This window comes from Pleurodeles waltl, chromosome 3_2 (assembly GCF_031143425.1).
Source record: "Pleurodeles waltl isolate 20211129_DDA chromosome 3_2, aPleWal1.hap1.20221129, whole genome shotgun sequence".
Classification (NCBI taxonomy): domain Eukaryota; kingdom Metazoa; phylum Chordata; class Amphibia; order Caudata; family Salamandridae; genus Pleurodeles; species Pleurodeles waltl.
The window spans coordinates 41,297,642-41,325,062 of NC_090441.1; the positions used below are offsets into that span (position 1 = coordinate 41,297,642).

At 43.8% G+C, this 27,421-nt stretch overlaps 1 protein-coding gene across 3 annotated transcripts in view; it reads right to left on the reverse strand.

The window, feature by feature from the left end:
• ANKFY1 (ankyrin repeat and FYVE domain containing 1) overlaps positions 1-27,421 on the reverse strand; it is a 526,918-nt gene that overhangs the window by 258,058 nt on the left and 241,439 nt on the right. For all 3 annotated transcript variants that reach the window (XM_069226693.1, XM_069226694.1, XM_069226695.1), the window contains exon 14: positions 16,677-16,830. In XM_069226693.1, coding sequence (XP_069082794.1) covers positions 16,677-16,830 — 154 coding nt within the window. The remainder of the gene's footprint in view (positions 1-16,676; positions 16,831-27,421) is intronic.

The following is a 27,421-nucleotide window of genomic DNA, read 5'->3' on the forward strand; positions in this document are numbered from 1 at the left end:
ATACATGGCGAGAAGCCCACGTGGAGTTCCTAACTTGATGTTGGACCAGCCAACTGGTGTTTCTAAAAGGTAGCTCCTAAACATTTATTTAAAAAAAAAAAAACACAATTTTATTTGCGTGACTGGTTGCTGACCATTTTGGAAAAATTCCAAATTGTCCAAGACACCTTTATGAGTGGTTCAACGAGAATCTTGTCATGTACTACTTTTTATCTATTGATTGGTAAGGACACCCAAGCTCTTCTGTTTATGACTCCAATGGCGTAGTGTTGTCCACATTCCATGATTTATTTGCTTTTGTGTATCTATAACTGAGATTGGTCCTGTTTTGTTTTCCAAGGCCTGTCACTGTATTTTACCTAACCATATATAGAGCCAAGGGTGTTGTAAATGGAAGAGACTACAGATTAGGAATAACTAAACATCATCCTATTTAACTATATTCTGCCTTTCTCCCATTCTCAGTGTGTGGGTAGACTGCATAGCAGAAAGCCTTTTTTAGGCTGGATCAATAAAATATTTGAATTCATAAACAACTTCTTAAGAGGTCCCTTATAATAGCTCAATTTGGTTCAACCCTTCTGAACACTGACTATGAACAAGTGTTTAAAGCTTCTTAACTGCACATCATCAGATGTCTAAAGAGTGGAGAGCTGAGGACTTACTGACAGGAAAGCAAAGACACTTTCTCACAATATCACAAGCATTTAAAATAATAGAAGCATGCCCGTGACCCTACACTCATCAAATCAGTGTAATGTCACCAGAGACTAGCCTCTCAATCTCTCAACAACATATCTGATCAACAACACATACTGTTCAATTTCACTAACAAATACTGGCACATGGGATCAATGATCACTCATGACTATACGATTTTCAAGTTATGTCTGGTTAAAAATCCTAGTGCTTGCCACTGGCCATCATCCAAGATGTTATTTCTCCAGTAGTATTCATTGTGTTTTGAACATCTAAGGCCAGTCTGATGGTTTTAACTCCATACTAACTTTATATCTAGTGAAGACAAAGCATGTTTATTGCTTTTATTATTTGTATGCACATTCATGTTGATTCTCTCTGCCTTTATAAATAGTCCCAAAAAAGAGGAGACTGCACCAGCAGCTTACTGCTGAGGCAAAGGTTTCGAAGAACCTAAAGCCAAAATTGAACATCACTCTGGAAGAAAGTCTCTATAGAGCAATGCTTGAAGAATGTGTGTGAAGAGTTCCCTGTGCATGTTCTATATAATTAGCTAACCAGCATGTGACTACAGAGGTTTACTGAAGCTGCTTTAGTCCCAGCAATGTACACTGTGAAACTTGACTGAGCAATTGATTCATGCACTGGCAGCAGAACGTGATGCAGCTCAACCGGCATCAGTCCTACCATAAATAACAAAACAAACAGTTGAAGAATGCAAAGTCACACCTCTGTAAATTTAGAATGGAAAAGGGAGTCTGGCATCTAATTCAAACAAAGTTTGAAAGAAGAGTGTTCATGTGGAAAAAATACAGAAACAAATGTTTTTTCTTTTAGGTGGAATTCTGCGACCACCTTGCCCCGAAAACAAGACAGTGTATGGTGCAGAGGTGCACTGGGCCTGTGTAAGGAAATGCCTCCTTGGCATGGTTACCCCCTAATGTTTTGCCTTTGCTGATGCTAAGTTTTGATTTGAAAGTGTGCTGGGACCCTGCTAACCAGGCCCCAGCACCAATGTTCTTTCCCTAAACTGTACCTTTGTCTCCACAACTGGCACAACCCTGGCACTCAGGTAAGTCCCTTGTAACTGGTAACCCTGGTACCAAGGTCCCTGATGCCAGGGAAGGTCTCTAAGGGCTGCAGCATGTCTTATGCCACCCTGGGGACCCCTCACTTAGCACATGCACACTGCCTCACAGCTTGTGTGTGCTGGTGGGGAGAAAAAAGACTAAGTCGGCATGGCACTCCCCTCAGAGTGCCATGCCAACCTCACACTGCCTGTGGCATAAGTAAGTCACCCCTCTAGCAGGCCTTACAGCCCTAAGGCAAGGTGCACTATACCACAGGTGAGGGCATATGTGCATGAGCACTATGCCCCTACAGTGTCTAAGCAAAACCTTAGACATTGTAAGTGCAGGGTAGCCATACGAGTATATGGTCTTGGAGTTTGTCAAACACAAACTCCACAGTTCCATAATGGCTACACTGAAAACTGGGAAGTTTGGTATCAAACTTCTTAGCACAATAGATGCACACTGTTGCCAGTTTGGGATTTATTGTAACATACCCCCAGAGGGCATCTTAGAGATGCCCCCTGAATACCAATCCGACTTCTAGTGTAGGCTGACCAGTTTCTGCCAGCCTGCCACACACCAGACATGTTGCTGGCCACATGGAGAGAGTGCCTTTGTCACTCTGTGGCCAGGAACAAAGCCTGTACTGGGTGGAGGTGCTTCTCACCTCCCCCTGCAGGAACTGTAAAACCTGGCGGTGAGCCTCAAAGGCTCACCCCTTTTGTTATAGCGCCCCAGGGCATCCCAGCTACTGGAGATGCCCGCCCCTCCAGCTAGTGCCCCCACATTTGGCGGCAAGGCTGGAGGAGATAATGAGAAAAACAAGGAGGAGTCACCCACCAGTCAGGACAGCCCCCTAAGGGGTCCTGGGCTGAGGTGACCCCTGCCTTTAGAAATCCTCCATCTTAGTTTTGGAGGATTCCCCCAATAGGATTAGGGATTTGCCCCCCTCCCCACAGGGAGGAGGCACAAAGAGGGTGTAGCCACACTCAAGGACAGTAGCCATTGGCTACTGCCCTCCCAGACCTAAACACACATCTAAATTCAGTATTTAGGGGCACCCCAGAACCCAGGAAACTAGATTCCTGCAACCTAAAGAAACAAGAAGGACTGCTGACCTACAAGCCTGCAGAGAAGGAGGAAGACGACAACTGCTTTGGCCCCAGCCCTACCGGCCTGTCTCCAACTTCGAAAACCTGCAACCAGCGACACATCCGACAGGGACCAGCGACCTCTGAAGCCTCAGAGGACTGCCCTGGACTAAAGGACCAAGAAACTCCTGTGAGCAGCGGCCCTGCTCAAAACCAGCTACTTCTTTGCAGCAAAGAAGCAACTTTCAAAGACTGCACATTTCCAGCCGGAAGCGTGACACTTCACACTCTGCACCCGACGCCTCCGGCTCGAGATCCAGAGAACAAACACCTCAGGGAGGACTCCCCGGCGACTGCGAGCCCGTGAGTAACCACAGACTACCCGCCTGAGCCCCCATAGCGACTCCTGCAGAGAGAATCCAGAGGCTCCCCCTGACCGCGACTGCCTGTAACAAGGGACCGATGCCTGGAACCAGCACTGCACCCGCAGCCCCCAGGACCTGAAGGAACCAAACCTCAGCGCAGGAGTGCCCCTCAGGCGAACCCCTGCCTTGCCCAGGTGGTGGCTGTCCCGAGATGTCCCCCCTGTGTCTGCCTGCACTTCTAGAGTGACCCCCGGGTCCCTCCATTGTTTCCTACCTGAAACCTGACGCCTGCTTTGCACACTGCACCCGGCCGCCCCTGTGCCGATGAGGGTGTGTTTTGTGTGCCTACTTGTGTCCCCCCCAGTGCTCTACAAAACCTCCCTGGTCTGCCCCCCGAGGACGCAGGTACTTACCTGCTGGCTGACTGGAACCAGAGCACCTCTGTTCTCCATAGGCGCCTATGTGTTTTGGGCACCTCTTTACCTGACCAACCCTGAGCTGCTGGTGTGGTAACTTTGGGGTTCCCTTGAACCCCCAACGGTGGGCTGCCTATGCCCCAGGACTGAGACTTGTAAGTGTTTTACTTACCTCCAAATCTAACTTTTACTTACCTCCAAATCAAACCTCTACTTACCTCCCCCAGGAACTGTTGATTTTTGCACTGTGTCCACTTTGAAAATAGCTTAAAGTAATTTTTACAAAGACTGTATATGATATTGCTTTTATTCAAAGTTCCTAAAGTATCCAAGTGAAGTATCTTGCATTTAAAGTGTTTATTGCAAATCTTGAACCTTTGGTTGTTAAAATAAACTAAGAAAATATATTTTTCAATATAAAAACCTATTGGCCTGGAGTAAGTCTTTGAGTGTGTGTTCCTCATTTATTGCCTGTGTACGTACAACAAATGCTTAACACTAACCTCTGATAAGCCTACTGCTCGACCATACTACCACAAAATAGAGCATTGAAATTATCTAACTTTGCCACTATCTTACCTCTAAGGGGAACCCTTGGACTCTGTGCACACTATTTCTTACCTTGAAATAGTATATACAGAGCCAACTTCCTACAGCCATAAATCACTAACACAAATGGCAGACATGATAGCAATAAGGAAAGATAATTTCACAACAGGAGCTTTCTATCATGTAGACCAATGTAGAAGCCTGTACAAGAGATGGTACAGGCCCAGTAAAGGGTTCCATTGAGACAGAGGGCCTTGGGGATGGACCCACTTGTGGTAATCTGACTGGAAGTACCTGAGGGTCCGTAGGGCTAAAAGGCACACCAGACTGCGTCAGAATCACATTAAAGGTATGCATCATGGCCTCCTTGAGGGCCACTATCAGATGAAGAGTAGACAGGAGCTCAGGGTGCATTGGGAACAATCAATTTTGAAACAGGGGACTTTGAAGAAGTACTATGTTTATCTTGACACCCTAAAACCTTCTCTTTCGAGCTAGAGTGTCAGAACGGGTGTGAGGTCTGCTTTTAGGGAGAAGTGGATTGTTCACTGGAACAGCGTCTTGACCAGGACCGAAACCTGGACAACGATCTAGAATTGGAGGGAAACCTGTGATTTGACTGCCACCTCTTCTTGTGTTTGGCACTGTAAGGTTTTGCCTCTTTGTCCTGGGTCATCTTTGGGTGTATGAGGGCACACATTGCACAGCTTGCAAGTTGTGATAGGAGACCAGGCCCATAAGATAAACCTCGGCCGGTCCATGATCGACATTTGCTTCCTATAGCCTTCGCATGGTTTGAAGCCTGTAGTTTTTGGAGGAAACATAATTCCCTAGCACACTGTCTGACAGGTATGAAAATAGTTGGAAGAATTAAAAAAATTCAGAACAGAGCTCTAAATTCGTATTGGAAGACAAGGAAAGATGATAACGAAAAGGTAAAAAGCCAATGAAGTGCTGTACAAGGCTGCCTGGCGCATGGGAGAACTGCAGTTGAAAATCTCTGGATCCAGTCTGGTGCCTGGGGATATTCTAAAGGTGAGGAATATGCAGTCAGAAGTATCCATCAGAAAGAGGAGTTATTTCCCAACAGGACTAATCGGGTGGCTGGTCAGAAAGATGGACCAGGCACATGCCAGTGTCTTTTGATAATGAGGTTTCATTCTTTGTTTCTTGCACTGTAGTGAGGACTGGTACTCCATATAAACCTTGAAGCAACTGCCTATTTAGTTTCCTTTTGTCCTGAAATGCTTCTGTCTCAGAAGGGGCCTCACTTACCAGATTAAACAATGGTTATGAAATCAGGTATTTGAACCAACCCAGGAGTTACAAACATCATCTTATGACTTCTGATGGTGACTTGATGGAGTTTACTACTGAATTACATTTGCAACCCCTCAAACACTCTCGCTACTTCTTCTTGGTGATAAAATCTAATCTCTCTCTAGGAATGGGTCACCAGTGGTTAAAGAGACAACTTGTGCCTTCGTAAAACACAGGCAAAAAGAACAAATGACGGACGGAATGATGAACAAAGCAAACATTCACCCCGTCAGTCCAGTTCGGGTAGGACTGTTCCCAAGGTCAGGACTGATTTGCATATTGGCTGCGTCCAAACGGGGAGGAGGAGGGGAGCGTGGGGGTCAACAAAACAATGGATTAAACCTAGATCTTTGTGACTGAGGATGAACGTTTACATTGGTCAGCATTCCGTCCATCATCTATACTTTGTACATTTGTCGCCCTAAGTGGAAACGGGTATGCCCGGATGTGGGTCCTGTGCTCACTGCACCACTAGATTCAAATTAACCTGGTTGATGAGGGGTGATACTCCGAAACCAGTCCCAGGATGCTTGTTTCCAGTCCAGGGAGGATCTGGCCTGGCAGTTCGGGCTGGACTTGGGGAACCGGATCAAGACATAGTTGCATATGGCTGGGTCTAAACTGAGGTGGCGTGGTGGGCAAAAAACAATGGATTAAACCAATATCTCTGTGACTGGAGGTGAATGTTTGATTTGTTCAGCATTCCGTCCATCATCTGTTCTTTCTGCTTTCATAAAACACAGAGCACAAGCCTGTACAGGATAACTAACCCTTAGGTGTGGGATACAGAGGCTAGGCAGGTCAACTTCTGCAAATGGCTAGGGACAAAACATATGTGGATTAAATCCAGTTAAAACATAAATTACTCCAGCTGAAAGATGAGGAGAAAAGAAGAGAAACAAAATGTACCTTGTGCTAGGCATTAAGCCATTGTTTTGCACGAGAGAAACAGTTAAACAACACTCATTTGAAGAAAAACAGTATTGGCAAGGATGCACATCCACATGAGTGACACCATGAGTGCATATTGACACACATTTCATGCAGTGTACCTGGCATGCAGCCCCCTCAGTTAAACATCTGCAAGTACGCTCAGATCTCATTTCTTGGTGGTAATATACCCAAAAGTCGAGAATGTTTATAAGCCAGAACAATGCTGAATTATTTCAATTGCAAAAAAACTAACTGAAGTGTTAATAAAGTATCTGAGGCTTTGTTATGATGAAATAAAGATAAATACACAAGCACAATTACGTTGAAGGCAAAACTGTACAGAAAAAAGGCAGGACCAGAATCGGTCTACAGTCTGAGATAACAATATGTGAGTCAAGTATTGGTCATGTTCTTCAAATGTTCTGTAAAAGTCTTTGCTCTACAAGGACTAATCAAATAAATACCATCCCAATTAAAATACAATTACATCTCCTTCTTCCACAACTTTATAAAATAAGAAGAAGAAGAAAGACAATGTCTTAATAAGACAAGGAAAATGGCCAAAGATCTGCAATCTAAGTTTCATGCCAGCTCACCAAGAAAGGTATATCTGTGTTAGAGGAACTAAGAAGAAAAAAAGAGAACCTTGCTCGGTTGAAGTGCCAAGCCAACTACAGTAATTGGCCTTTGTATATTTATTTATGAATGCGGTAGAATGTCTGTACATTAGATCATCGTCTGATGTACATTAGATGAGCAGTTTTTGACCTTTTGACTTCTGCAGACCCCATGATAACACAGCTGGATGCCAAGGACCCAAAGCCATTTCTACGATTTGTACTGCAACAATAATACAAACAACAAGTGCACACTATATGAACTCAGCATATCTACTTAACTCTGCAGCCCTCTTTTTAAATATTTGAGCAACTATACACCAGCGTAAGATCCAGTTAGTATTTAACAGCATAAGTGGTGGAACAGCAACAGTAACCGGATTGACAGTGGCCACCGACAGGCACAGGGCAGCATTCAAGCTTGGTATGGGCAAAGGTGATGATCATACATGCTGTATACTTGCGAGGTGCATGCTGCCTGAGGAAGTATTTCAGCTCTGCAGGAAAGTGTAGATATACTCCTTTGTCAGTACAATAAGTGTAGGTACTTGGGGTCTGTAAGTGACAATGGAAATCATGCAGCATAAAGGGCCTTTTAGGCAGTCTCCCTGTGGATACATGCCTGTGCAAATGCATATAATTTTCTAAAAAACAAATCATACTCTATTCAAAACTGACTTTAGTCAGAAGCTAATAGCTAGTTCAGAATGGAGCATGCTGTAACACAAAGGGGCAAGGGTCAGCTTCTCACTAAAAAGACATTTAAAATGCTAAGATTCTATTTTTAAAAATATCTTTATTGACTGTATTAATACGTATATCAAATACTTAACATCTATTGTATTGCATTCTTAATGTAAGTATCATCATTACTTGATGAAACTATTATCCTCGTAGGAGGAACAATCTTTACACAGTAATGTTGCTTAAAATGCTTATGATTATAGATGGAAAATTATGGTAAGAAATCATCTAAGTCTGCAGACCCCGTAAATTGGTGCTGCAGACTTTATGGGTCTGCAAAGCACAAGTTAAGAACCGGTGTATTAGAACATCGGTGGCAGAAAGATAACAGATCAGTAACAAATGTGGTTGGGTGATAAAACTAGGCATACACGGCAGCAAGGGCCATGAGAAGGTTAAAAGCGGAGAGGAAGTGTCACTACTCAGGTGCACAAAAGGGCATGTCCTCAATACTAGAAACGTGAGCTTTAAGTGCAGACCTTAATACAGAGGATTCAGCTTGAAGGGAGTGGGCTCAAGTGCCAACAGCACTAGCAAATTAAAAGAAACTTAGATGGGGAACAAGTGGCTTGATGATGGAAAATTATTTGAGGTTTCCAAGTGTAGTGTTGTGATTTGGAATGCAGAACTAGAGTTTTAGTGAAGCTAAGGGGACGAGGGTCTTGTATTGCTTTGAAGAGGGGTTTACATTTCTACATATTTTTAAAGCCAGTCAGATGACATGGAAAGGCAGGTGGAAGTTGGCATTTGTGGAAGTTGAAGAGTATGCAAGGAGTGAAGTTGATTTTGTTGTGGGGAGAATGACTACTACTGAAAGTCAACCTGGATGCCCTTGTAGCTGTTAATATTGTGCATGACCGGAGTAAAGAAGCAGGATGTGCCAATGTGTGATGTACTGTGTGGCAACTATTTGGAATCTGTAGGTGGAGTCAGGCAGCAGTGACAGTCAAGCTTATGAAGAACGTTAGTCCCATGTTGAAGTTACAATGCACATAACTGTCAGCAGGAAAGATGACTACAGTATTTAAAATGGTTGGAGACGTAACAGTAGAGGAAAAGAAGATTATTTCCATCTTACGATGGCAAGAGTCAACAAAAGTTATGCCCAACATAGTGGAGTGGGGGGGGGGTTCAATAAATAACAATATATACAAAAGCTTTGACTACTAGAACAGGGGAACCATTTCATCACTGCATCAATAAATTCCACAGAGGAAAGAGTAGCTTGCATGATGTGATGCTGTCAAGAGGTTAAGAAAGTTGGGACTAGAGAAGGTGTGGTAACTGTGCACTGTGGGGAGGAAGCTGGGCCCTTGTAAAAGAGTGGTATCAGTGGAGTGCTTGTCATAATCCAGACTGCAGGGGGAGGAACTGATTAATGGAGGAAAAGCAAAGGGTAGTCGGAAGAAACACTATGTTATTAAGTCACTTGGAGAAGAAGGGAATTAAAAAAAAAGAGGATAGTGGCTAGAAAAAGAGATTGTACCTCACTTTCCTGAGCAATGGGAGTTTCATGATAATTTTTAAATACTGCAGGTAGATACTACAGGTGAAGGCGTAACTAAACAGTTTACCAAGGCAGGAAAGTACACTGAAGAAGAGTGCAGGAGGTGTGATGACTTTGGGAACAAAATGGACAGTCAGACATAGCAGATATACGTACTGAATTATGCACACTGGTGCAGCGAGGAAGATGCAGCGAATTGGGCAGAGTGGAAGAAAGCAAAGTCATGTGGAGGAGGATAAGAGTGTGCCTCAAAAAGAGTAACATCGAAAAAGCAGAAGGCTATTGCGTTCTTATTATTTACTTTGACCAAACATATTATTTGGGCTACGTACTGCAATAAGGTTGAGCGGATGAAAAAGTTTTAGTAGTAAGATCATTTTGCCAAAATGAGGCAGTAATTAGAGTATTCAAGTTTCTGGAAGTCCAGGAACACAGGACTTTCAGTGGTTGGATAGGTGAATGTGCATTTGAGTCTAGATGGAGAGTATAGTGGGTGTGATTCTTGCTTGAGTGTACTGGATCGGAAGCATGCATCTGTATGTGAAGAGGAGGAATTGCAAGTTGTGCAACAGAAACAGATGTGAGTATGAGGTCCACTGGTTTTCCATGACAATTAGTAGCCTCAGACTAACTCGGCAAGGATAATTTTATCCTAATGAAAACAAACCAATAGTCCATCAGCTTTTGTTCACTTTACACTTAAGTACATTGATGTGAACTTGAAATTAGCTAGATCTAATGGATATTTACCACAGTGTAGAATATGTATAGTATAGAAGGATAGATAATGTTTGTTAACATTAGTACTTACCAACTAGGTACAACTCAGGGACTGACACAGCTAAGACATATTGGTAATTTGTCCTCAGAGCGCACTGGGTTTTAATGATGAGCACTAGCCATGACCACAAAGATTTCCAGTAAGAGAATATGTGTAAGTATTGGCATGATTGCAGCTGAAAAAGATGGCAAGATTCCCACTGTACAGGGGTGGGGGTGGGGGGTTGGTGGGGTACGCCTTAACCAATGTTGCAACTATTTAGTCAACATAGTTGACATTATGTATTCATAGAGGCAAGAAAACCCAAGAGGAAACTCGAACAAGAGCAAACAGAGAGCAATGGGGTGGGAAAAGGGTGCAGCATTTTCATATTTGCTCTTTATCAATATGAGATTGAAGACATTAGGACTTGACAGACAGGAATATAGGAAAAGATGAATGTATACACAGACACATACATAGGAAAAGTAGATAACCATGAAAACTAAGAGAGTCCACTGCAGAATATATACTTTACGTTATAAAATAAAGTGGCATCAATATTATGATCAGTGACTGTGGCTTTAATTTGATAGTCAGATAATAAATAGCATTCAGAGAAGCATCAATGAGATAAAGTACTCTCATATAATTTTTATAGCTCTTCATTTGATGGACAACACACGAGGAAATCAATAATACACAGTAGGAGAATATGCACAACCCTAAGATATCCCTTGCTACCTATGAGGAATGGGAAATGCTCAATAAATAAGATATTCTCATTTCGCAACTTTTCTTATTATTGAGCCTTTCCGTCATAGATAATTATTGTACTGAACACATTTAGCTTAAACCTAAAAAAAAGGGCAAGGTCAAGTGGCAGTATAAAGAGGATGCAAGAATTTAGAGAAAGATTTAAAAAAAAAAAAAAACATTAGGATAGAAAGGAAGCCTCATTAATAAAAGGAAAATCAATCCTTTCTAGTGGGATGTAAAACGATGAAAAACAAACAAACCAAAGCAAGGCCACGGAGTACCTTTTCAGACTGCAACTGTCCACCTATGGCACTGATTTTGTTAAAAACAAAAATATCTCCAAGATGTAGGTATGTGGACCGGTGAATAAATTAAACCATCAGAATGTAAACATGTCCCTGCCTAAGAATGGGAGTCAATGATATGATTAACAAAATCCAATTTCCACTATAAACAAAGCAAAATGTGTGCCATCCCAGAAATAACTAAATGATAAGCCTGCAGGCAAATATTTGAATGAAACATTAGGTTACTGACAATGACAGGTTAATAGGGAAAGGAGAAACCTGTAAAGCAGGTATTATGAAATGAATAGCTCAGCTTTGTGACAATCATATCATTCATCAGCTTGTACACAAATTAAATGCTAAAAAAAATATTCCTGCTCTACAGTGATGAACCACTGACCGCCTCAAGCGGAACATTTTAACAAAAAACATTACTTCATGGGATTTGAGAAAACAAATCTGCTAAAGTATTATTGCACTGCAGGCAGCTTCATACATAGAAACCAATGACAATACGTAAAGGCATCAAACAAAGCTGCTCCTGTTCAATCACATTGTTCAATGCTTTATTTACACATTCTGAAATCACATCAAAAGTAGACAAGACTGTACAAAGGATCACAATAGGTGACAAATTCAAAGTACTGTTCTACTCTGATGAGATCTTCCTTTTCATTACTGACACTTTTGCTTCAATACCTAATTTGCTATTATAATATAAACTGAGAATAACTCTTAATATCCAATTCAAGACATATTCCCTAATTTTCAAAGACTAGAATTTAGCAGGTCTTACAATCACACTGAATACTAATGTGACCAATACCAAATATGACAGCAACTCAAACTAAATCTACAACTAAATCTACCTTCATGGAGATCAACTAAGCAGGCTAGTAATACAAGACTTTGTGTTTGATGCCCTTTTCACTTTAGCAATCCTGTATACATTTTAATTAGCTCTGGAATGATTTTCAAGGCCATCTGCTTTAGATGGGAGTAGTTAAATCTACAGTTGCTAAAATAAATGTTTTATTTAATGTTTTCATGAAAGCTTATTAACTGTTCTTTTACTATCTTTCTCCTTTTGAAGCATTCATCTTCTGACAACTTTAAGGAGGTTACGTTCTTGGGTTTCAGTAGCTCTCTTCTGAGATTAGCCTGATATCAGTCCACAACCTTTAGCTGGCAAGAGCAGGAAAGGAAATATTATGTAAGATTTTAAAGGAGTAGCATGTGCAACTAATGGTACTACTTTCCCTATCCCTGCTGCTGGTTCACTGGAAAGAACCTTGAATAACATTAGTTATGTGGAGAAGTGTGGCACAATGGTTAGAGAGGCAGACCCTGATGCAGAGATCTGGCCTGGGACCAGGGTTCAATTCCCGCCTCAGCGGTTCTTGAGCTCAATTTCCCTGGACAGGATATTTCTCGCCTCAGTGCCTAATCTAACTCATGGATCTCACTCTGCAACTCTGGGCAATAGCTTGCTTAATCTCCACAACGGCCCCAACAGCGCTGGGATGCCTGGCTTCACCTTGGGGGTTGCCCAGGAGTGGGCATCTCACAGGGAAAAGCCAGGATGGGTTCCACAGCGTATGCGTTCAGCGCCTCGATACCTCAGGGTCGGAGTGCGCTTTACAAGTACGAATTTACATTACATTTACATTTAAATTGACCATTACTGTATTTTTCTCTGACACTGGTCAATGAAACTGATAAGGTGTACGCATTTTTGGTAGCAAAGCTCTTGTCCTGGAGATTTTAGAACTTGAGAGATGATTTTTACCTTGGTCAAGCCCATGAATTTAATCACCTGGAGAATGGCCACATTTCCAATACTTTTGCAGGTCACTTAAGGTACATTTTCAAGAGTAACTACTACAATTGGCAATTTATCTTTTGAGGCAAGTACATTGTCTTTGAAGTCGTAGGGATATCTCATTGTACTGCATAACATTTCTTTGCATTATTAAACTGTGAAGACTTGACCAACCTATATTGTTCCGATATTCTAAACAACAGTCTCACCGTTTTCAGGGTGATATTAAATTATACATTTTAGATGTTATTTTTACCCTCTTCAGGATGTCACTTGAATAAAAAAAACACAGAACCTGGTATTTGTTTGCTTTTGGCATTTTTTAAAAATCCTCTAAGATGCATATGCTGATCTTATAGAGTGCTTAAGTACTAGTGAGACTTCATGCTAACACATACTTCTCCTTTATTACTAACTGACAAGAGTACCAGACGTGTTGTTCTATCCAAGACTTCCTGAAGAGGAGTTGCCCACCACTCTATTTATGAAACTGCCTAAAATAGGTGTGTACTTACACAAAAGGTTTTAGGGATTTTTGAAGCAGTGTGTTGATTACTTTTAATTTGATAGTGTTACCTTTAAACTCAGTCCACAAGTGTTTTTTGTGATTAATACAGACTTTAGACATTCATACATTTGCCTGTTGTTGACTATAAAAGACTCATGATAATTGTGAAAGTGTGAACAGCCCAAAAAAATCTAGTGAGATGAGTTTAGTGTATTGTTTGACCTTCAATTAGCTAGTATTATTGAATAAATGTATTATAGTTTATCTTCAACTTTTGGACCAAAGACGTGTGCTTGTCAACAATCCTGTGTCTGTGTCTTAATGGGATTGCCAAAATCACCACTTGCGCCTCTCAAGTTGATACTCAATGGCGCAGCAAGGCAGATAACAGGAAAAAGTTGTTTTGACTGTATCACACCAACACTCAGGTATCTCCACTGGTTCCGATTCGAAGCTAGGATCCTTCTGAAGAAAGCCTGTGTGCCACACAACACAACACTATGCACTATTATGAACGCAAGTACCTAGCACACAGGCTTACTATTTCAGGAGACAGCCGCTCTCGACAGTCTGCTAGCTCCCTCTTACTGGAACCTCCTATATGCCTGCACCTTCTTCACAGCTGCCCCAGCATACTGACTTCTCCCCTGTCGGAGAATCAGCTGAAGCTATCAACCATTGCTTTCAAGAAATAGGTAAACAGGATTTTACTAAACAGATAGCTACCATAATGATTTTGTCCAGGGCTGACTCCTAGGCTGCTTGACACTCTAGGCAACCTCTCACCAAGCCACACCAATCATTAATTTCGCTATCACACCTCCAGAAGTACGATAATGAATGACAAACCTAATGTTACTCCACACATTTTGTTACCTTAAAATTTTTGTTTTGTTGTTGATGTATGAAACTTCAAGTTATGCACTTACACCTTATACCAGGTCCAGGTATCCCCTCTTAATGAAGTGTAGGCAGTGTCTAGAAGGTAGAGGTAGTTGTGGATGAGCAGCCAAGGCTTATCTAGGAGACATCTAAAGCTCATGCAATACCACTGTAGTCACACAGCACTTACACACATGAAAGAAAACACTCAGTTGTACAAAAATAAAGGTACTTTTGTAGTGAATCCTAGTTTGTTTTAATGAGATAATAGGAGTTAGCTTAGCCTTTGGCTTTCAGACTCGTGCCCCCGTCACCTAGTGACTTTTAACCTACTTAGCTTGCTCTGTCTTAGCCCATTTAATTATTTAATTCATCTAAGATGGCTGCCTTATTTATAGTTAGGCCACTTGTTATGCTTTGCATTATCAGTGCGAGCACGCCAAGGCATCAAGATCAAGCGACAAAGACAAACAGTAGGTGTTCACACTTAGGGATTTTCCCTCTCTATACTTTCGAGGGATTTGTGTATAATAATTGCCGTCCCAAGCATGTCTGTTATCTATTGTTTGGGAACACACCTACGTCAGGGGTCCTGGTAGATCTCTATAAATACATCGCACTTTCGACAGATAATCAGAGGGATTCCGACCACAGGGCATCGCCACCATCGCTGATATCGATGCTGCACGTCGTCTTGACACTGACCCAGTCTTCGTGTCCCTGCGGAGTCTGAGATAGAGACCTCATTCCAAGGTAACGAGGGTTGGTGGCTCCTGACATGGCATTGGCAGATTAGGTTTAACAAACCCAGCTCTCCTTTAGGTAGGAGGTTAGGCCTATCATGTTAGGGTATTAGGGTATATTAGGGGGGATGGGTCACCTAACCAGGTAAGCCCTCATCAGGCGGGGGCTCTGACATCACCTGCCTGGCCTGGCCATTCAGATGCTCCCAGAGTTCCCTGCCAACCATAGAAACAAGATGGTACAACCCAGGGACCCTCTGGAGGAGCTCTGGGCACCAACCCTGGGGTGGTGATGTAGATGGGAGTGGTCACTCCCCTTTCGATTGTCAAGCTTCACCCCAGAGAAGGGATGGGGGTCCCTGAACCATTATGGACTGGTTTATGCACGGAGGGCACTAAATGTGCCCTTCAAAGCAAACCAGTGGCTTGGGGAGGCTACCCCTCCCAAGCAAGTCACACCTATTTACAAAGGGAGAGGGTGTTACTTCCCTCTCCCATAGGAAATCCTTTGTTCTGCCTTCCAGGGCTTGATAGATCAAGCAGCAGGAGGGCAGAAACTTGTCTGAGGGGTGGCAGCAGCAGGGCTGCCCGGAAAACCCTGTAAGACTGGTGGTAGCAATGCTGGGTGTCCTCTAAGGAGCTCCCAGAGTGCATGGAGTCATACTTCCAATACTTGCAACAATACCCCAATACTTGGGGTAGGATTCCGACATGCTTGATACCAAACATGCCCAGGTTCAGAGTTACCATTATGTAGCTGGACATAGGTAGTGACCTATGTCCAGTACACGTGTAAAATGGCACCCCGCACTCACAAAGTCCAGGAAAATGGATCTGGAGTTTGTGGGGGCACCTCTGCTGGTGCAGGGGTGCCCTCACACACAGGTACCTGCACCCTGCCCTCTGGGCTGAGAGGGCCTACCCTAGAGGTGACTTACAGTGACCTGGTGTAGTGACCTGTGGTGAAAACGGATGCATGCACCCGTTTCACGCAGCCTGCAATAACAGGCCTGCAGAACCCTTTGCAGGGGCTCCCTATGGGTGGCAGAATAACTGCGGCAGGCCATAGGGATCCCCTGGAACCCCAGTGCCATGGGTGCCTAGGTACCATATACTAGGGACTTACATGGGGGGACCAGTATGCCAATTGTGGGAAGAAACGGTTAGTAGCAACTAAATTTAGAGGAGAAAGCATAATCACTGGGGTCCTGGTTAGCAGGATCCCAGTGAACACACAGTCAAACACACTGACAAACAGGCAGAACATGGGGGTTACCATGCCAAGAAAAGGGGCACTTTCCTACACTTGCTAATCTAAAGATGCACTCTCGCTTAAGAATTCAGGAGATCTTAGACATAAACCAAGATGGAATGTCTAGAGGCACATTGTGGGGAGTCACCTTTTGAGTTAACGAATTAACAATCACTTCTATTTCATAGTCATTTAAGTCAAGTTATTTTCAAATGGAAAATGTAACTTCAAAACATGTTTGAAAAGGGGGTTTACAAACATATTTGAGTCTTGAATTTGAGAATTCACAAAAAATTATTTTAAATTATAACACATATTACTTCACAGAAATAGTTTCCTTAGATCTTACCTGACATTTATATCAGCCTGATGTTCCAAAAGAAATAGAGCGCTTTTGCTATCTTGCCTCTGGATTGCCATGTGTAGTAATGTCTGCCCATCTGACATTGTGTCATTAATGGAAGCACCAGACCCAAGCAACTGTGCAGCAATAGTATGCATGCCTGCAAATTGAAGGAACATTAATACCATAGTTTTTCTATATACAGCAGGTCAACAGGTTAAATTACTGTCATGTAGCACTTTTTAGTTTGTCCTCTATTAAATGTTTCCTGGTGCATAGTTACCTACACAGTCTCTTTGTTTAACGTATTCACTGGCTCAACAAACCATCTGAATGGGGACTGAACGGTTGTATCATGTAATGAGTGGAAGACTTGAATAAATCTTGAAATTCGGACAATTAATATTGACATTCATTCTTTTACTGCAGTTGCATGAATCCTTATATGATTGCAATAAGCGCTGGCACAAATCGGTTAATGAAATTAAGACTATTGCCGTTGATTTGGCAGTCAATAACTGCACATATCTGTGAATGAAAATAATGTGTGTTCTGGGATTGGGACTGAATGCTAGCGTAGATCATTTGATTGATGCATTAAATATTGATATACATCTTTGTTGAGATAATGCAAACCTGTGCAAATTTATGACTGAATCAATGAACACACGCATAAGCTGTTTGATGGAGAACTAATAACACAATACATCCGTTGTTGGAGACAATAACAAATATAATATGTGATGGGCATTGAAGAAAACGTACCATGCTACAATAGGGGACAACAAAACTTCCAAAGAATAAAGCAATTCATCTCTTGGTACTTACATTCGCTATAACAGTGTCTAATGGAGCTTTAATTATAGACAAATAATATTATCAGGTCAGTGAGATAGGTGTGCATCCCCTTTCCAACTGGGAAGGCAGCGATTTATCTCATGAGATGTTTTTATAAGGATGGGGTTTGGACCAATTATTATCTGCAACACACCTATTATGGGGAAATTATAGCATTTATATAACCTTCGCTTCAGTTTGAATACAAGTACAAAATTAGTGATGGGTCAGTGACTAAAGACATGTATTATGTGCAATGTAATCAAAGGCTTATTTCCTGTGTTAAGCTAAATTACCCTTTATAAACTGTTTTGGGCACACGTCCAGAGAAGCACTAGGCCGCAGCTAACAATTCGTGCTTTGTAACTAATTCGAATAGCACTAGGGCATATTGAAGGGCCGAAGAAATATGATGGGAAACACTGCTCACTTAGCAACTGCTGAAGCCAGATTACCAGCAGGCTAAGGGCCTGATTTACATGTTGACAGTAACGGGTCTGCCGCCACTTTTTCAACAGACGCCCGCCCGATTTACATGTTGGCAGTCCCATATACGATACCCGGCCCAAGTCCTGTCAGTTCTTCCAAGGATTTCCATTCACCACCACTGCGACAAAGGAAAGAGTGGCTGGTTGCAGGACTCCAGCCACACTTACGGTCATGCAGCTTTGGATGTGCCTTACAGCCAAGCAAAATGCGGCAGTCCGACATCCAATTCTGACTTGGCAGATTGGGGTAGGGAGAAAGGGGTGAAAACTTTTTTTTCTGAATTCCATTTCCGTTTCTGGCTGGACATGACTGGCCAACACCCTCCGTCATTGCTGCCACTGGACCACAGAGAATAGACGACACCCCCCCAGAAGTCCACCCTCCAAATCCGCCTCCTCTGCCCCGCTGATGGACATGCAGGTAGGTAACACGCATTGGCTGTGTACGTTGGTGGTTCACTGTACATCCGCTCTGACCACTGCAGACACATACATGCCAAAGTAATGTTTTCAGATTACTGTGACATGCATATGTTGGGAACACAAGAGGGTCAAACACGGACGGGGACACATTGGTACACAAACCCGCACACATACACAACTGTCATTTTGGTGTCAGTATTCATTGGCAAATGAATGCTGTTACCACAATGACAGTACAATCACACCTGTCAATCTTGTCCATGTGCGCACATTGCAAGGGGACATGTGTCTATCATGTTAAGCTTTGAGTTGTGTGTATGAGTCAGTACATGTATATGCAATGCAATTGGCTGGTTCAGGTGGAGGAAGCTGGAGTGGGGTTGTGGTTGTGTCAGTATGTGTGCCACTTGCATATGGGATTGATGTTGTTGTGTCTGTTGTGTTGCTGCGTGCAACATTCAGGTGAGTGTTGTTGTATGACGATCATTGTCATGATGTGTGTAGTGATGTGAGGGTGTTTGTGTAGATGAGTGTGTTCCTGTGTCATGTGTCAGTGCAGCGGCAATAGTGTGTGTATGTTGTGTCATTGATGTATGGTAATGTGCGTTTGCGGCATGTATGTGTTGTGGTGGAATGGCAATAGATACTACTGTGTATGCGGTGTCATGTGATTCAAGGGGACTCATAAAGCAAAGGTTCAATGTGTGTATGTGTGTGTGAGAGAGAGAGAGAGAGAATGTGCCTGTATTCCACAGCAACTGCCGTTTTCCAGTGTCCCTTAGGTGCTGCGATGTCCTCCCTCCGCCAGTACATCGCCTGCAGGACTGTAACATCTAAATATGGTGGGCGGAACACCGTCGACTTGACGGTCTTCTCGTGTTGGCCACTGCGGCGGATTGGCAATTACACTGCCAAGATTTAAATCAGGCCCTAAGTGATGATCTTGACATTAAAGCTTCAATAAGTGATAACACATCTACGCAGAAAGCCAGGTAGCAAATTACAAAACTTAACTCTTCCTCTCTAATGTAATATATGGGTTCTTCTCTTAGCACTGTGCTCTAATCTGCTGCAGGAAACTGTGGGAGTTAGGCAGTGTCTAAACAAGAACCCATGTTCCACTTAACTATGTTCTGTTTACTTAATTGAATTACCTTATGGTGGAAATTGTGTTGAACGTCTGTGAAGATTCCACAGACCACAAACTTACTAACACTGAAACTTCCATCAATGTGAAGCTTAGGGCACTCTGGGACTCATTTGCCATCCTCACAGAAGACAGCTTTTATGGTCTTACTCCAGCTAATGAAGACAAATGCTTTTGCTAATGAACGTGTAACACCTTACCTTGTGAAACAGATTTCTTCGGAGATTCTTCAATTTTTGTCTTTCTCATGTCAAACTCTTCACTAGGTTTAGGTTCCTTTCCTGAATTGGGCAAGGAAAGAAATCCTTTCTCTCTACTGAAGATGCTTTATTTAATTCAGGAGGATTCAGGGTGAGCCAGTTTCTTGGTGGTGTTTTAGCAGGGGGATAGGAAGGAATATCTTGAGATGGAGCAAGAAGAATTTGTTTGATTGCAGATTTGTTTTTTGTGAGATGGATGATAGAGCATAATTATTGGTGAATCCCAGTAATCTTACACGCAAAAGTAAAGATGGAACAAATGCATTCCCTTGCAGCTCATCAATCAGGTTCAGCTCAAATTTGCCACTATGTTTCTGAGAGAAGAGCATGAGTTCCAATTTGAAAAGACTTGGCTAAGGACAATTGTCAGCTATCTAATGTTGGAATCTGCTAAACACAGATGGAGGATGTGGAATTCATGTAAGGATGAAGGTCTGATCTACAACTGTATACAGGTGAATGTGCATTTCAGGACTAAGCTTATGTGGCTAAGAGTAAGGTTGAAGAGAGCAGGAGCACAAACAGATCCTTGTGGACTTCCACACAGCAGTGACTTTTCGAAGACAAGGTGGCAATTGACCAAGAATGAGACCAATTCATTATTAATAATTTAGCACATAACTGTGAAAGGGCATGCTCCCCTCTAGGGTGAGTATTAACCTACCAAGCTGAACTATATCCAAGGCTGCCAAAAGATTTAGGCAGAAGGGATAAGACTGAATCATCCATGATACACTTTACCTCAGCCAGGGTCACAAATCTATTTCAGTGGTAAATGCAGGGCAAAAGCCTAAATGGTAGATCCCCAGAAGGTGGTCCCTGTCAATGTGGTGACTGGCTTGACAGGCACCTCCCTATAGTTTTTCTAGCCAAGGCACGTTAAGAGGGGTCTGAAATTTGATACAATGTTGGTGAGAAGGTTTGATTTCCTCAAGATTGTAAAAATCTGTTTATTTTTAGAAAAATAAGAAAAGTACATTGGGACAAGAAGCTACTCATTAGGGAGCACTAAGCATACAGAGTGGCTGAAATTGGATTTGGGGGTGTCAGCAGGGATACCATCCTGATGGTAGTAGCTGGATTTGAACTATAATAATTCTGGTAGGCTCTTACGAGTCAAATGGAAAGAAGGTGAATGGTTTTAGAATCCAGAGGCAAGCCTGGATTGAACATTCATTTACAGCTGTCTTGTATCAGTAATAGGTTGCGAAATTCTGATTTCAGTGTGGATTGTGCGGTATCATAATTATTTTTATTTTGAACTACTGTTGTTTAATTATGCACAAAGCCCATTTCCATTTGGGTTGAAGGTTACATTTAAACATGTTAGGATAAATGAAATACTTTTCATGGCAGTATTGATTATGTGATATATAGAAACAAACAATGGTGGATGTGTCTGCTTTTATATGTGTGTGTTAAACATGTTTAATGGAATTTTTTAGTTATCTCTTATGTATGACGTGTTGTTTGGTTCCTATGAATCAAAGAGGACTGTAGATCGGGTCAACATAACATTCGTGTATAGTGACTCAGTCCGCCTATACCATCAAGAAATGCTGACACAGCTTCCCGCACAGTGCCCCATCTGAACCCCTAAACATTCCAGGCTACCACATGTTATCTGCAACCTCAAACATGACTACTCAGATTCCTGAGGAAATCGTGGAAACAGATCTACTCTTTCGTTGCCACTCTGCTTACCCAAGTTGAGACAACATAGATGCGAAAAATGTGTTTTAAAACATTTATTGTCACAACTGTATTCATGCACAAAAACATGAACTGCAATCATTAGGCAAATGAGACAAAGCATGGTATGGAAAGAAAATGGTACTTACCCAGTAAGCATCTGTTTGTGGAATGTAGTGCAGTATATTCACATGCTCTGCATACTTCCACCATCTAGAGTTGGGTCTGGAAGGTTGCAAGTTGTTTTTGTTAGAAAAGTCTTTTGAGTCACGAGGCACAATGGCTCCTCTTCTTGCTTGCAATGTGCATGATACTCGACTCCATGCTTAGATTCTTTTCTTCCGTTGTCGGGTCCAGTCGTGCTCTGGTCCAAGACCATCAAAGGTCTTTTCATGTTTGAAAAACCTCTCCAAATCTGTTGGTATTGTTTTCGATTGAGGTATTCTTTGTTCCCTCGCATTCCTGGATCAAAGTAACACTATATATAAGTCATGAGGCATAGTGGCTCCTCCTCTTGCTTGCAATGCACAGGATCCTCGACTCCATGCTTAGACTGCTTTCCCACAGGCTGTGATGAATAGAGTGTAATGCAAAGGTAAGTAAATAAAACAATCATGTGTTATAATGTGTATTTATGTACTGTAACAGCCAAAGGTGACTGGGGAGGCGGGCGGGAGCACTACATGCCACAAACAGATATTTACTGGGTAAGTAACATTTTCAGTTTGATGGCATGTGTGGCTGTAGATACACATGCTCGGTAAAGCAGTGCCTCCATTAAAACGATGGCTAACCTGTGGGTGTTACAGTATTCTACAATAAAGTGCACAGCACTGCCTGTCCTACATACATTGGCTTGTTGACGTGTGTAGGAAAGTGTCCCTTTTGTCAAGGTTACCCCTCTACATTTTGCCTGACATTGATGCTGACTTGACTGGAAGTGTGCTGGGATCCTGCTAACCAGGCCCCAGCACCAGTGTTCTTTCCCAAAACTGTACCATTGTCTCCACAATTGCACACCCCTGGCACACAGCTATATCCCTTGTAAAAGGTACCAGTGGTACAAGGAACTCTGTGGCCAGGGAGGATCCCTAAGGGCTGCAGCATGTATTGTGCCACACTAAGTGGCCCCTCACTAAACACATGCACACTGTCATTGCAGCTTGTGTGTGTGGGTGAGGAGGAAAAAGGTAAAATCGACATGGCATCCCCCTCAGGGTGCCATGCTCACAAACCACTGCCTGCGACATAGGTAAGTCACCCCTCTAGCAGGCCTTACAGCCCTAAGGCAGGGTGCACTATACCTCAGGTGCGGGCATAGCTGCATGATAAAGATGCCCCTACAGTGTCCAAGTCCATTCTTAGATACAGTAAGTCCAGTGTGGCCATGTTGGGTACATGGGCTGGGAGTTTGTCATTACGAACTCCATAGCTCCATGATGGCTTCACGGAAGTCTGGGAAGTTCGGTATCAAACGTCTCAGCACAATAAACCCACACTGATACCAGTGTTGGATTTTTTGTAAAATGCATCCAGAGGTCATCTTAGAGAGTTCCCCTGTATTTTACCCAACCCTTTAAGTGCAGGGCTGACCAATCTGTGACAGCCTGTCACTAACAGGCAAGTTTCTGACCCCATGGGGTGAGAGTCTTTATGCACTCTGGGGTCAGAAACAAAGCCTGCTCTGGATGGAGGTGCTTTACACCTCCCCCCCTGAAGGAACTGTAACACTTGGCGGTGAGCCTCAAAGGCTCAGGCCTACCGTTACCTTGTCCCAGGGCCCTCCAGCTAGTAAAGATCACTCTCCACCCCCTCCTCACAACCTCCCCCCTCACCAAGCCCCACTTTTGGCAGCAGGCTGGGCCAGAACATTAGGTAAAACAGGGAGGAGTGACCACAGCAGTTAGACTACCCCTGAGGTGTCCAGAGCTGAAGTGACCTCCTCCTTGCAGTATCCTCCATCTTGTTTTGGAGGGTAGGGACCAATAGGATTATGAATGTGCTCCTCTGTCCAAAGGGCGAGGGCAACGGATGGGTGTAGCCACCCTCAGTGACAGTAGCCATTGGCTACTGCCCTCTGACCCCCTGCAACACCCCTACATCTAGTATTTAGGGGCTCCCCTGAACCTCACTCACCAGATTCCTGGCGACCTCAGAAGAAAGAAGGACTGCTAAGCCCACACAAGCAGTGAAGACCCCAGCCCACAACTGACTTGGCCCCAGCCCTACCCACCTGTGTGCAGCTTCAAAGACCCCTGCTCCAAGATGGCAACGTATCCTGCAGGACCAGCAACCTATACAAATCCCCAGAGGATTGCCTGTGCAGTAGAGGGCCAAGAACTCAGGAGAACAGTGGCCCTGTCCAAAAGAAATCACCATAAGGACTCCAGAACTGCCCAGAATCCGCAAGCCCTGCCCACTCTGCATCCGATGCACGGTCCGAGACTGTCCCCAGGCGATTCCGACCTCAAATTCATCCTCGGCAGGCCCCTCTAGGCCCACACAACGGCACCTGCAGCCTGAATCCAAAGGCTACCCTTGACCGCAACCCGATTTGACAAAGATTCCAGACACCTAAAGGGACACCCCTCTGCATCTGCAGCCCCCTGGCCTTGGGGAATCCGACCGACAGTCCAGCAACGTCCAGCTGGTGCCTCTCCTTCCTGTCCAGCCTTTGGTTTTCCAGAACCGACCCCCTGGACCCAGCCTGTAGCATCTTTGTGCCCCCCCCCCCCAAAACCCAGGTTCCCTCACTGAAAAGCATTGGGCCCCTGATGCTCTGTTTGCACCCTACACCAGGCCGCCCCTTTGTCGCTGAGGGTGTGTGTTTGGTGTTGACCTGTGCCCCCCCCGTGCAGACCTAAACCCCCCAGGCCTGTGTCCTGAAACTATAGGTTCTTACCTGCAATCTCTTTTCTATTAAGTCCCCCCCAGTCCTCATAGGATTCCATTGCAAACCAGACATCAACTTTGAGCTCTGGACTCAGCCGGCACTGTGTTGCTGGTGGTGCACTTGTGGGGTCAACTTGAACTTTGACCTGCGGGCATCCTAACATCTGAAGACTGGAATCGAAAGTTGGATACTTACCCGTTTTCAGTGCCAAAACTTTTCCCCCAAAGGACTCTATTGACCCCTATGATAAATTGCAGTGTCAACTTTTGAAATTGAAAAGTGTTACTTGCTTGTAACCTGCTTTACCCTGCAAAACTCAAAGTACAATTGATACATATGTTTGATACTTACTTATAACGCTTGTTGACTGGGAGCCAGTATAGGTCTCTGAGGTGGAATGAGATGCGGCTGTGTCAGGGGATGTCTAGGATGAGTCCAGCTTCTGCATTCTGGACTCTTTGTAGTCTTGATTGAAGTTTCTTGGTGATGCCGGCATAGAGTGCATTGCCATAGTTCAGTTTGCTGGTGATGAGTGCGTGGGTGACTATCTTCCTCGTCGGAGGAAATCCATTTGAAAATCTTCCACAAGAGTCGGAGGGTGTGGAAGTATGATGAAGAGACGGCGATGACTTGACGGGTTCATTGATAGAGAGGAGTCCAGGATGATACCTAGGATGCACGCATGGTCAGTGGGAGCATTACCAGGAGGGGTGGGCCACCAGGAGTCATTCCAGGTAGAAGAGCTGGAGACGATCACGAGGATCTCGGTCTTGTCCGAGTTGAGCGTGAGGCAGCTGGCCTCCATTCCAGTGGCGACTGCTCTTATCCTGTTGTGGAAATTCCTCTTGGCTTGAGCAGAGTCCTCAGACCGGGAGAGGATCAGTTGGGTGTCGTCTGCGTAGGAGACTATGTTTAGCGATCTTGGCAATAGGGCCATGTAGATGTTGAAAAGTGTTAGTCTGAGTGAAGATCCTTGGGGCACTCCACAGCAGGTATCTTTAGGTTTTGACATAAACGACGGTAGTCTGACCCTCTGTGTTCTTCCAGTGAGGAAGGAACTGATCCAGCCCAGGGCTTTGTCTCAGATGCCGGAGTTGTGCAGTCTGTCGCAGAGGGTGGAGGGGAGACAGTGTCAAATGCTAAAGAGAGGTTGAGGAGGATGAGTGCGTGCATGCCTCCGCGGTCCAGTAAAATGCGGATGTCGTTGGTGGCTCATAAGAGTGTGGTTTTGGTGCTGTGGTTGCTTCTGAATCCTGACTGGGATGGGTCAAGGATATGGTGTGTCTTGAGGAATTCCATGAGTTGCTGGTTGATGGCTTTCTCCGTTACCTTGGCTGGGAAACGAGGCAGAGATCTCGGTCTGTAGTTCTTCAGCACCGTAGGGTCGGTGGTGGGTTTCTTGAGTAACGGGCTGATTTCGGCAGGTTTCCAGCCTGAGGGGTATGTGGCAGTCTCAATGGATTGGTTGATGGTTCGGCAGAGCTCTCGTGCTATTGTGGCGCTGGCCAGGTTGAGAATGTGATGAGGGCATGGATTCGAGCGTGCTCGAGTGGATGGAGTTCATCAGTCTTTGTGTTCCCTCTATGGTGATGGGGATCCAGGAGTTCAGTACCTGTTGAGGTGCTAGGTCCGTAAGGGTGAGCGATGCTGGTGGGATTTGGTTCCTGAAGTCTTCGTAGATGTCCTGGATCTTACTGTGAAAGAAGGTGGCAAGGTCGTTGCAGAGGTCATGGGAGGGAGGTATGGATGAGGTGCCTGTCCCAGGGTTCGTGAACTCTTTGGCGATGGCGAAGAGCTCTTTGCTGTTGTGAGCGCTGGTGTTGAGGTGTGCTTGAAAGGCAGTTTTTTTGGTGGCTCTAATGGTCTGGTGGTGTGTGGTGACTGCGTTTTTGTAGGCTGTATGGTTGATTTGCTGATCCTCCGTTTACGTACCAATCGTCTGCAGGAGTACTTGGATTCCTTTAGGTCTGTCATAAATCACTTGGGTGTTTTGCTCTGTCGATTGCCTGCTGTTTTCCTAAGGGGGGCTACGCTGTCAGCACAGTTTGAGAGCCAGAGGTGTAGGTTGCTTGCAGCTTTATTTGCACCCGCTGCATCTGGTAGATTCCTCTGTTGGAGCATCCATGTGACTGACTCTTATATGCGGAAGATGTCTCACCTGCAGCAGGTTTAGAGAGTGGTTTATATTGAGTTTTGCAAAAAGTACCACGAGAGGAAGCTGAAGTGCACCCATAGACTTAGCCACTTCATTGTCCTTTTTCTTCTTTTTTAACACCTGACCTACTTGTAGCCCGGAAAGATGTTCTTTGTCAAATGCGACATTTAGAATTGTCTGCTGCACCCCTTGTTTAAACCCAGAAATACAGAGCCATGCATGCCAGCATAGTAAAATACTGGTATTAATACCTCTGGGTGCTGTATCACCCGAGTCTAACCCACAGCAAATGGCATTATTTGAAATTAGCTGTCCCTCATTAAGGATTTCTTGCCCCTTTTTCCTATGTTCCTCTGGGAGGTATTGGAGAAATTGCCCCATTTCGTCCCAGTGGGCACAATTGTTTCTAACTAGAAGTCCCTGCATACTGGCAACACACCAGTGATTTCCAATTGAGCAGCAACAAGCTTACCAGATGCGTCAATAAGCTTACTCTCCTTGTAATGAAGAAGTGCATCCTGAGAAGCTTGTGAGTTTGCTCTCTTCCTAGCATTGGAGACAACCAAATGACTCTTATTTTATATTGGATATGAGGGAGAAGCCTTGTATTTTTCTAATAATGCGAGCTGTAGCAGGAGCCTGAAAAATGTCATCCGCAAGTCTGAGCATTCACTTAAGCATAGGGAAATATTGTGTGGATCTATGAGATGTAGTTAATGTCTCAAATAACAAATAATCCTCTATAAGATCTTTGTGGAAGGTACCTGGTGATATGTAGCAGCACTCCCCACTAACTCGTGAAAAAATGTAGTGTCCTCAGGTGGTGAAGGTTTAACTGGGTAAATCTCTATGTCAG